The following is a 12315-nucleotide window of genomic DNA, read 5'->3' as shown; positions in this document are numbered from 1 at the left end:
CAGGAGTAGAACCGGACCCATTAAGCCAAAGAAAACCTTTACCTACCCTATTAATACCTTTAATGTTTTAGTTAGTATGTGGCAAGGCCATTTCAGTCTCTACTGTAGTCAAAACCCAAGAGATTAATTCTTTTTACAAAAGCTTCTGAAATCAGACCTTGGTTGAGAGGTTTTGTGCATACCTATAATTGTTCAGACTACTAAAAAGTCAAATTAATATATTTTATTCACAACACAGACTGTACATATATTTACCCACTTTAAATGAAATACATAGATTACACAGTTTACATGGAATTGAAAAGTAATACCTAGTAAGACACAGTAACTGGTAAAGTATCTACAATATTAAATTACTCTCAAGCTTATTTTAAATGTAAAAACAACTTCACACATTTCACTGTGAATCTCCCATCAGTTTCTAGGAATGGTTTCTCAAAGGCATTATAATATATAGACACAACATCTTGCTGACAAAATGTAAAACATCACAAAATTAAAATCCTCTTAGAAAAGTTGCAATGAAAAACTGTCTGTAAACTCATAAATGACCAATAATTCTTGGTCTGGAAAGTAACATCCACCTTTAAATTTGTGTAAACTAAAGTAATACAATTCACAGATCAGACTCTGTTTACACATAGAGAGATAAATGAAACAACTTGGAAGGTTTGCTTTTGAAAGTTTTTAAACAATATTTGTACATGTAGAAATTTAAACCTTCCCACATCTCCTCTATAGTGCAAGGGACAATTTGCATTACAAAATAAATTGAGGCTATAACCAACATTATCAAATCAGCCTAACTACAAAGGTCAGTACTGCCACTGATTACTTAAGCCAGCTGTGTCCAAAGCATCCCAAGCACTAGCTCACAGGGGTTCTGGATGAAGTGGGAGAATTTCATGACATACTTTGTGCTTTGTATTGTTGCCCTTTCTGGCTGGTGATCAGTTAGTTATACAATCAAGTACTTCTGCACTGAGCTTTGCCACCCAGGAAGCAAAATGATCCAAAGCACAGGATATGACATGAAGTTCTTCCAACAAATCCACAAACTCTATACAGCCTTGGCTGAAATTCAAGCAGGGAAACCCCTCCCTCCATACGCACAGCTCAGTCTAAATCTGCTCCATTTTAATCTCCAGACTAACCTGAATTACCTCACAACAGGTGGAGACCCATCAGATTAGTCAAACAATCCACCACCTGGAGCACATCCACTAACAGACTTCACAGATACTAGTGGGGACAAAGATTTCTTTGCCTCTGCACTGCCACAGAAGGTGTATTCAAAAAGTCTGTATGATGCAAACTGTCAGCTTAAGCATGAGACTTTCTCTGTCTTCCCTATCATGTCATTTTTCCCAAGTCATCCATAAACCAGGGTGACCTGTGAAAATAAAGCTAGAGGAAGAGTGTCCTCACAAACTCTATTGCTGGCTGAGCCCAATAGATCGTGATCTACCACAGGGGTGAGCAAACTTTTTATGTCAGGCCCCTTTTCATCCCTGCAATTAGCAGCACCCCTGCAACCTGTCCAATATAATCCAAACTCAGGGACATTTCAGTTACGTTCATATGAAAAAAAACCTTTCAGCATGTGTAAGAGAGTAAGTCTGCAAAACGCAAAAAACTTTATTAATTGACATATACCTCTGAAAAAACAGTAACATATTTCAACATTTTTAATGAGATGGATGAGTCTGAGACCCAGCACTGATTATGCTGCTCCCCTTATGAAATTTCGCACACCCTTGAAGGCGCCCGACCCCCACTCTGCTCACCCCTGATTTACCTACATGTTTATAGAATCAAGTCCTAATTTGAGATGAGAAAGAGACAGATATGATGTAATCCTCAGGATCAGGCAAGTCCACCAGAATCTCAGTGTATGGGCATACTTGGCCTTCATTCATAACAATGCTAAACACAATCTGCAAGAACTATGAGCTGCTTGTGTAAACGGATGTCAGTTTTAAGGCACTATTAATGCTATAGGGAGAAAAAGGAGAGTAGTGAATTAGATGCAAAGGAGGAGGGAAACAATAGAAATAAGATGACAAGGATTCAAGTACCTCTTCACTGTTTCTTAGCAACTACCAGCTGCCAATCGATAACTTCCAGATAATTTTTTAAATTAAGCTGGGGTTGTCTCTCTCTCAAAGTAAACACTGACACTCCTGCACAGAGTGTAAGGAGCAGATAAGCCTCCTGAACTCAGAACATTTTAAAGTAAACTACATATGTATGATTTAGAGTGGGAGAGAACCCCCAGCCCACAACCAGGATCAGGCCCACAAGGCTCTGGGCTCTCCTCCCCAGCTTCCAGCCTGTGGTGGGGTGGAAGTGTGGAGAGCCAGGCCTCCTGAGGGTCAAAGTCAGTCAAGCCAGGGCCAGATCCTGCCCACGGGCTTGGGTGGGGAGAGGGGAGGAAGGGGCTTCCGCATGGTACTGCTGCTGCTCTCTGTCATTCTGGGCAATCAGAGCAGCAGAAGGCAGTACCTGGGAGCAGGGCAGTGGGAAGGGTGCAGAGCCATGTATGTTGCAGGGGTGCGGCACAGGTAAGCTGCACCCCCATCGCTCAGACTCCACACTCCTAGACCACTCCTGTGCCTCTCACCCAGACCCCCTCCTGCACCCTTCCTCCCACCCAGACCCTACATCTGCAGCCTGCTCCTGCACCCCTCCTCCTGCCCAGACCCACCAATCCCCACCCTCAGCCAGTACCCTCCCTCCTGCCCAGACCCCAAACACTAAGCCCACTTCCTGACAGCCCCCTAACACAATGGGCCTCTCATTTTGGCCCCATCCCAGAGCCTAGAGGGGCCCATAAAATGTACTAACCCTAGCTCCCCAGGCTGTGTGTGCAAGGGGAACATGTATATATTTTGCTTCTCACTTGTGTGGCCTCCAATTGATTTTTCTGTGGGTCAGTGGCCCCCAACCCAAAAGTGGTTCCTCACCCTGATGTAGAGGTTAGAAGAAAGGGCAGGGAACAAGGAAGAATCCAGTCATAGTCATTAGCTCAATGTCCCCCCTCAGGCTAGTCACTTCATCTCCTCATGCCTCTTACAGCTGGAAAACTGGAAGTGGGAGGGAGGTGAAGGGAAGCAGGATCTCACTGAAATGATCATTTATAAGTACAGTGGGTAGTTACTGTATTGGAAATAAGACTGATCTGAAGAAGTGGGTCTGTCCCATGGAAGCTCATCACCGAAAAAAATCATTTTTTTTTTAAAGTGCTACATTTCTGCTGCTTTGTTTTGTTGGAGTACAAACTAACACGTCTCCCTCTCTGTAACAGTGGGGAAATAAGTTATGAAATCAAAAACCCCTCCCAGTTCCATGTTAGTAATTAAAAGCAAATTCTAAAAGCACTGGGAAAGATGCATTATGGAAACATACAGCACAACATGGGTATCCTGTCACAAAGTGTAGGAAATATATTGACAACCGTAAACAAGAAAAGTGGGTAGTTTCTGTCATGACTTTTAGAGGATATAATTAGAATAATATGCCCCAAAGTTTCAGTAAAACTTGATTTATTACAGATTGATTTTATTTTTTTAAACGGCTACCGTGTCACTAACCCTTCTGAGTTTAGCAAAGTGCCTGTTAAAACTGCACTAAAGCTAACCAGGTCATGTATTTTGCCAAGTTTATGGATTCTTGGATGCACAGGAGGCTTTGGCTCTGACTTTCAATAACTTGTATTACCCAGCTTCACTGTGCTGATTGCTACGTCTTCCTGTTTAATCAAGCATCATTCTAAGCAAAGGTTTGTCATATTCAATTAGACTGCAAAGTACATTGTTAGATCCACTTTAGGGACTTACTAAGAATCAAGGAAGAACAGTCTGAACTTTAATAGTAACAGAGAGGGAGCATCTGGGCATACGTTTTGTACGTTGGACAGACTTCTAACTCCCTTAGACAAAGAGTTAATGGGCACAAAACAGACAAAAATACTCCACATCCACAAACCGGTGAGTCAATATTTTAATGGAGTGGACCATTCTGTTAATGACTTAAGAGTTTGCACGTTACCGAAGAAAAATTTTCACACCACTGTTGAAAGGGACGCAGCTGAGCTGTCTTTTATATTCAAATTCGGCACATAAACACATGGTTTGAACTAGGATGGGAATTATCTGAGTCACTATAGGGGCTCATCTGCATCCTTGGCTTAATCTAATTCTTGACCTTCCCCACCCTTCTACCCTCTGATTTGCTCACCTTGATCATTTTTTTTCCTGATTTGTCCTCCTAGATTACTGTTTTTGGGTCTCTGTGCCTTAAATATTGAGTCTGTTCTGGTCTGGCTATGGTCTGAAGAAGTGGGTCTGTCCCATGAAAGCTCACCTAATAAATTATTTTGTTAGTCTTTAAAGTGTTACTTGACTGCTTTTTTGTTTTGATAGTCTGAACTTTGTATTTGTTGGAATGCTTTCAGGTTATGCCTATTCGTCTAATGTGAAAAAAATTATGTAAGCTAAAGTAAATCTCACTGCAAGAATCTAAAAACAAATTGTGACAGAATTACATTCTTCAGTGGAAGCTTTCCACACAATAATATTCCCAAACAATTTCTGCATTTGGAAGCATTGTATCAGGATGAGGAACCTCCAGCCCACTTAAGTCCCCTATTTAATATGACTGAGCCCCTGGCAAGTCTCTGTGCCATGGACTGGAAGCCCCAAGCCTCCGCTATCCCCTGTGGCTGGAGCACATGTGCTGGCTTGCTCTGCTGTGCGGAGAAGTCCTGAGCCTCAGCACCTCCCCTGCAGCTGTGAAAGGGCAATGCCTCAACTTCAGCACGAATGGGGTTTTGTCCCATTTTTGCTTCTCACTAAGGAACAGGTGAGTCGGTAGGGAGGGAGAAGGGGGGGGGGGGTCTTTGCTTTTACTTGGGTGTGGCTCCCAACTAATTTTTCTGTACATCAGTGTTTCCTCTCCAAAAAAAGCGTCCCCCACCCCAGATATGGTTATTTTATACAGCAACTGAGTGTTTGCTTCTCTAAGATCTACCCCTTTAATCTCAAACTCTTCCTTCTATACAGGTTCCAGGTACAGGGCATTTCTCCAGACAGATCTATTGGGAAAAAAGTCATTAAATTTGCCCCCACACCCTATAAGCTTTTCCGCTCGCCCGGAAGACAGACATTCTCTAAAAAGCATTCCCCCGGCAAGTGTTCACAATCATTTTCATAGCTTAACGTTAATCCAATTAGTCCTAAATATACACAGTCTCTTGTGTTCCACTCCTCCAAATCTTCTGGACACTGCAGAACAGATGATTAGATGAACTACGTTTTACAATAAGACCATATGTGAAATTTTAAAACTGTACCAGCCAAGCACACATACTCATGACACAGAACACTCAGTTTCTGTGCATATTTTGGCTCACTATATTCAAGAGGAAACTTATTATGAAAGCCAGAGATTAAGATCTCAAATGAATGTGGACGTACATAGGCTATCAAAATAAAAGAGGGATAGTGGTTTGAGCACAAGCATCTCCTGTAGCCAGCTCAAATGCTCTCTTTAATTTGCCTGATTCAGCTGCCTTATGCATAAAATGGAAAAAAAAGCTAGTGACTTGGAATGGCTATTGTGAGAATTCAGTTTCCAATATCTGAAGATTAAAATAGACTACTTCAACCTATTTATTTTAATTACTTTATGTTCACAATTGCCACTGATAACAGGAGTAATGCCTGTGGACAGAGAAGAAACCTGTAAATATCCATATGTGGATTTAACAATTACATTGTTAAAAAGTCACCATAACATATTTAAAATGCAGTTTAATTCTGTTCCAGCAAAGCACTTAAGGACTTTCTTGATGTCAAACATATTCCATAAAGGTCTATGGGCTGGACTGGAGCTGAACAACATTTTAGACACATTTACTCACTTTTGAATTACACTGCAAATTAAAATAGTTACTTTTCATTCTGAATGACCCAAGTAATTATAGGAAAAAGACCCAGCATACAACTGTGTTAAATAAAACATGTTTCAGAAAGATAAGCCTAGAAAAACACAGTTATGGCCAATGGGTCACTATTCACTTGTGCCCTCAGGCAAATGCACATGCCCCATTTACTGTGGATTTTTGTGCACCTCAATAAAGATATATGAAAATACCTTTGACACACAGCACTGTTTCTGGCTATGTGGAAGGCTTTTGGCTTCATAGGTGTACCCCCCGTACCCTGGAAAATAAATTGAGGACCTCTGCCCCGTGTGTCTGGAAACAGCATCCTGTGAGGCTCAGCTGCTTGAACCTAGGAAAGCAAAAGCAAGAAGAGACACCTATGCCTTTCAGGTTAATTAACTCCTTTCATTGTTACTACCAGATTATCAAGTAAATGCTATACAGACTCCCTACATTGCTACAGAATATGTTAGAGGACTCCAAAACAATTCTGCTGTAAAAATCTGAATCCTATTGCTTCTACACTGGCAATATTTTTAAATAAAAGTTACAAGCCATGTTGAATGTGAAGAACAGATCAGGAACGGAAGGTTTCAAAAATTTGCAAAGACAGCCTCCTAGGAAAACACAACCAGGGAAGGGCAGAGGGAGAGAAGTGATCTGTGCTAGCTGCTGTTAGCCAGCCTCCATTTTTAGTCAACAAAGATACCAGCACCTTCCCAAAGGAACAAAGTCTCTGCACCCAGGAGACAAAAATGTATAATTTATGTCCCACCATATTACAACCATTAATTGCGACCTATTTTAATCCATGATTTAACTGCCTGTACAGGTAATGTGTTCTACATTGTAGAACAGCCAGGCAGTCTGCATGTTGTATTGTGATACCTAGGCAGAGAGGGCGATTATGAGCAGCAGAAGGAAGGCTCATTGCCTTACATTCTGAGGTCATATGAATTTGTAATTATTTTTCACGAAGTAATTGTCAGATTTTGGACTCTAAGATGTACCTTCCATAAAGCAAAGTCAATCCGTTCCTATTCTTGGTGTGTGCTTTTAACAGCTACTTTATGTTTAAAATTTAATACTTGACATTTTCATATTATGCTCTCAAAGTGTCATGAAGAGGTATCTTTATTCCCTTTTTACAGGTGTAAAACTGAGGCATGAAGAGGTTAAGCAACTCACCTAAGATCACATGTGAGCAGGAGAACCAATACTTGGAGCCAGGTCTCTCTTGGCTCTGTTCAAGCCATCGGCCAATGTATATATAGAAGTTTTAAGAGACTAATAATTTTAATGCAAATACTTGGGCATGCAGCAACCTAAAAAATAATTAAACAGAACTGTGTACTTAACAGATTCTCTCCCCCAAGTCATTACAATTAGCAGAGATTTCACTGTAATCCAGTTTTTGCAATTTGAAAACATTTTTTGAAACACTGAAAACATTTGGAATTATTTTGCTCACTTGTAGTGGGATCCTTTCTGCAACACCAGAGAACAAAAACAACAGGCATTCTCTCCAAAGATGCTACGTAAGATGTACCATAATTTTAGGTATATACATTTTGAGGCTAAACAGTCTGAATGTACTATTCCTACAGACAGAGAAGCAGGACATTCATAACAAAACCGACGACACGAAACAATCAACTAACTGATCTGTTTAATCAGAACAGAACAGAGGCCCTGGTTCTTACCCAGATAAGCAAGAGATTCCGCTCAGGAAGATACCTTACAGATGCTCAGATGCTACAGTGACAGAATGGTATAATATGTAGGGTATATCTACACTTAAAATGATGCACTATAGCTCTTCAGTGTACACACTACCTACGTCAGGGGTCTGCAACCGAAATAACAAGAAGAGTCATTTTTTCAACTTCACTTACAAAAATCAATCCTTCAAGACCCACAATGCCTGTGAATATGAGACAGTCCTTAACGTCAAACTGTGCTTTTTATCACCCCTATTTAAAGAACAGTGCACACACAATGATTTGTACCAGTTAGAAAGGTAAGTTACCCCCATCTCCAGGCTTTATCCATCTCAGCCCCCACATCCGCCCTCTGTCCCCAGGCTTTACCCCCATCCCCAGGATTAACCTCCCTGAACCTCAACCTTTCCCCCACACCCACAGGCTTAACTCGCCCCAGCACACGCAGTTCTGCAGCATTTGCTGCCATCTCCTCCTCGGCACTGTTCTGTGGCTCCAGCAGGGGAAAGCTCAGTCACCCTCCCCACCGCTCTCCTGCCAGCTTAGACTTCCACCCATGTGGGGCGGTTCCCTGCCCAGCTGGTTTTCTCTGCCAGGCTCCCTGCTGCAGCTGACTGCTCAGTAGCTCTAGCTGCTGCCACTTAAATAAAAAAAACAAATTCAGTTGGCTCAACGGCCGGCAACTGAATTTAGTCTTTGTTTAAGCGGCAGCAGCCTCTGGAGCCACCAAGCGAAGTCAGCGGTGGTGGCACTTGGAGCCACAGGTTGCTGACCCCTGACTTACGCCGCTGGGACACGTAATCCACCTCCCAAGGGACAGTAACTAGGTCAACAGACGAATACTAAAATAAAAGTATATGTGGAGATATGTGTCTCATACAACTGGAAGGGACCTTGGGAGGACACAGAGTCCAGCCTCCTGCCCTCTTGGCAGGACGCAAGCACTATCCTCTTTTTAATCTATTTGCCCGAGATCCCTAAATGGCACCCTCAAGAACTGAGCTCACAACTCTGTATTTAGCAGACCAATCCTCAAACCACTGAGCTATCCCTCCCCCACACAGGGGGAGGTTGGTATAGCCACATTTCTCAGGGGTGTGGATTTTTCATACTCCCAAAAAACAGTTATACATATATCAGTTCCTAGCCTCCATCAGCCCTTTGACTAGCACAGATAGAGAAACAGGCAGAAAGGATGAGACTGTTTGACTAAGCACTTGCCTACAAAGGAGCATTCAACAAAGTTAATCTGAATTAGCTAAAAGTACGACTATGAAGTGGATTAGTGAAACCGAATTAAAACCCTATGAAAACAGCTTCATTCAAAACCGAAATGTCCTTAACTCAGTTTGGAAGTGAATTAAGCTAAACTCATTTAAGGCCACTTTAATTCTGAGTATCAGCCCCCACAAAGATTTAATGACATTTAAACCACTTCAAATTCACACATTTAATTAACTGGACTAATTTTCTTGGCTGTGTCTAGGTAAGCAAACCTTGAGAGAGGGTCTAAAGGCAACTGGGAGAAAATTCTGTATTATGTAGGTGTTTGGAGTCATTACACAGCTATATAGTATTCATGAAATATGTTATTTTATATATGAGGGTTAATAGATCAGCGGTTTCTTTTTAAATTTAGAACTTGCAATATGTAATGGCAAACACCAAGAGTTGATAATAATGTTATTTAAAGCATATACTTTATAGGTGTATACTCCCAACATCCTCCTGCACAATTCTTCTCAGATTCTGTCAAAAACCAAACAAATATTAGGCAGTAATATCTAAATACTGTAACCATAAACATTTTGTTTACAACAAATCTAGCCAAGAGCCCTATTGTTAACACTTACAAATTAAATCACATAATTTGTGTCTGGGGTTTTCTTTAACTGGGCCTTCCAGTTTTCAACATCATGTAGAGGATGTTACAATTAAGGTCTCTAATTAAGACACCAATGACACACGATTTTCTTCCCCATGTCCCTTTCTCTTTAATACAGTGAACCAGAGCATGTTGCCATATAATCTACTGGCACAAGAACAAAATTCCCATCATAGCCTCTCTGGGAAAACTTCTAAAATGGGATTATAACACTGTGTAGCACAAAACCATGTTTTTAAATCACTGCAGCAGAGATTCTCATTTCTACCATCAATGCTGGAAGTCAAGCACAACAAAATCTCATATAAACAAAGATGTGCAAATTGGGCAAGAACCACTGAACTATCCAGAAAAACTAGTCCTACATTACCTTAGTCATTGTAATTGTTTCTCCTAACAGGAGTCTTGAGGTCAGTTTATGAATAAATAAAGCCACAGCTACATAAGTTTCAGATTTGGGCTCTGAAATAGGCTGTTTGGTAGAAAGTTCAGTCTGGACTTACAAAGAAACCAAATCTTCCCCTAAAAAGAAACCAAATTTGAGAAGCTAACTAAGAAGTGCAGAAGTCATTCAAGTTTTCTCTTAACTTAGTGGAACTATCCTGGCTAGTCTCACTGGCAGCTTCCAAATCCTTTCCGTTTCAGATTCTCATGTACTAGCACAGGGTTGTGGTTTTAACTCAGACTGCAGGGGAATGCTAACGTTTAATTTTAGAAAAATGACAAAACCTCCTTCCCCTCTTCTCCTTTTCAAACATTCTAATCCTAAACCTGAACACTTGGCAATCTTCCTTTTCAGAAAGATACAGTCATTAGCTCCCAAGTACAGCCTTACACAGAAGATTTACTGTTCTCTCCTAATTTAAATATTATGGATGAGGGCTAATCAATGCAAGAGATCATTCTTTTCTTCAAAAATTTTGAGAGCATGCTGTCCAAAAAATCTTACTGAAATTCTTGATAAACATGTTATATGCAAGTTGCTTTCCTAAAGACCTTTTCGGTCAACAAATTAATCAACCCAAAGAAACATAATATGCAGATTTAGAAATTACATTATTATTTTCAAAATTAAATTTGAGGCCAATCCAAGCAACTTTCCTGAAATAGTGATGATTTGAAATACTGCATATTAAAAGTTTCCAGAATTTATATATATTCCTGTATTTTGAATAAAATGATGTATTTGAGTTTTTTGGGTTTTTTTAAAGATGTTTACGAACTTCAGTATTTCAACTTTTGCTTTCAGCCAAGAATGATGATCCTGGGACAGCCTCTTTCAGTCTAAAAGGAAATCTGGTACAAAGACAAATTAGCTGGTAATTGGAGAAATCTTTAAAGATCAATTACAAAGTTAACAATTCTACTTCTTATTGCTACAAACAGCAGACAACAGGGATGTTCATCATGCGACAAATGTTTTTTTTTTTCCGGGGCTTTGGCTTATGACTTATCATCCAGCTTCCACTTCAGAATCATATAGAATATCACTGGACTTGAAACAGTTACATTTATAGTAATTTATGTGTTGAGCGTCCCTCTTAACCTTAAAAGGTGCATTATCTGCAGGGCTCCCATTTTCCTCTTTCCAAATGACCCATTTGTACACTGCTTCTTTTTTGCAATACTTAATGTTTAGAATTTCTAATGCTAAAAGGCAGCTTTTTGTGAATTGTAATTTGTCCTAAACGTACTTAGGAATGTAGACTGAATGTCAGATGTTCTTTTGGTCACAGAAATAACTGAATTATTATAATACAGATTTGTGATGCAGATTCTCACTAAAGCCAATTTCTGAAAAACTGAAATAATGACAAGCAACATTATATTTAGGACATTCTTCCCTTTTTATTTTAATTTCCTTGTATGTCTAAGTTTCATTGTCAATATCTTTGTACTGGAGTGGTATTTGGTTTTATAGACTGATCAATCTAGTGGAATGGACTAAAACTATTATGCCAGTGGGTAAAACTGAAGCCACAGATGTCGGATCTCAAATGGTGCTACCATCACCAGCAGCCATGACTTTGCTCGAAAGTGAGTGAAAGTTGCGCTGTCCACTTTTCAGACTCTGCTGTTACAGAAAAAGCACCAAGCAGGTGGGCACCTTTCAGAAGATGTTGAGTTAAGATACCTGAACCAACAGTTTTGTTTCAAGTTAGTTTTTCAAGATGTTATCATGTAACAGGTTCCCATTTGCTGAACAGCTAACCATTAGCCAATGCTTCAGCACTTGATTTTTGTACCCATCTGAAGCAATGCATTTTCAGAGACATATTGCAAAGGTAACATTACAAGCAACTGTTGTCTAGGAAAGAGTTTTTATGAACTTTCTCAAAAGAGTAACTCACCACCAAGTAATCTTGAATTCATAGATAGGACGCTTGCAGTAATAATGGTTTATCAGGTGTTTATCACACACACCAATGCACTGATGATCCACAGTAATTCCTCTGTCCGACAGGTCTGTCACAATACAGTGCAGAAGATCGTATACATCAGCTACAGCTTCCCACGGGCCAAAAGATACATCTACCTCACAGTGATGTTCGAACAGTTTTGTCTCGCTTTCACTTCTTTCAAAACGTAGAGAGTTGAAAAGTGGACACTCATATGGGGTGATGGGCATTTCTTCCTTAAAAACACAGATCTTCAACTTTGCAAATCTTGCTTTTCTCTGCATGGCTCTAAGCTTAGCTATTTCAATTATCCGTTCCAAGTGTTCTAAACAACAAAGTAATAAACTGTGAATGTCAAGTGAG

At 40.2% G+C, this 12315-nt stretch overlaps 1 protein-coding gene across 9 annotated transcripts in view; it reads right to left on the bottom strand.

Annotated features, from left to right (window-relative positions):
* Positions 1 to 2696: 2696 nt before the first annotated feature.
* The window catches only part of KCTD7 (potassium channel tetramerization domain containing 7), a 29629-nt gene continuing 20010 nt past the window's right edge, over positions 2697 to 12315 (bottom strand). For 5 of the 9 annotated variants that reach the window (XM_075014105.1, XM_075014100.1, XM_075014101.1 and 2 more), the window contains 2 exons: positions 11905 to 12277; positions 2729 to 6296 (listed from right to left, as the gene is read on the bottom strand). In XM_075014105.1, coding sequence (XP_074870206.1) covers positions 6203 to 6296; positions 11905 to 12277 — 467 coding nt within the window. In that variant the 3' untranslated portion in view covers positions 2729 to 6202. Of the gene's footprint in view, positions 7273 to 9368; positions 12278 to 12315 lie in introns of all 9 variants that reach the window. The other 4 variants (XR_012648201.1, XR_012648199.1, XR_012648200.1 and 1 more) reach the window with 4 other exon arrangements.

Source organism: Carettochelys insculpta, chromosome 19 (genome assembly GCF_033958435.1).
Source record: "Carettochelys insculpta isolate YL-2023 chromosome 19, ASM3395843v1, whole genome shotgun sequence".
NCBI classification, from domain to species: domain Eukaryota; kingdom Metazoa; phylum Chordata; order Testudines; family Carettochelyidae; genus Carettochelys; species Carettochelys insculpta.
Note: the sequence above shows the minus strand (reverse complement) of the source record. Positions and strands in the feature narration are given on the sequence as shown.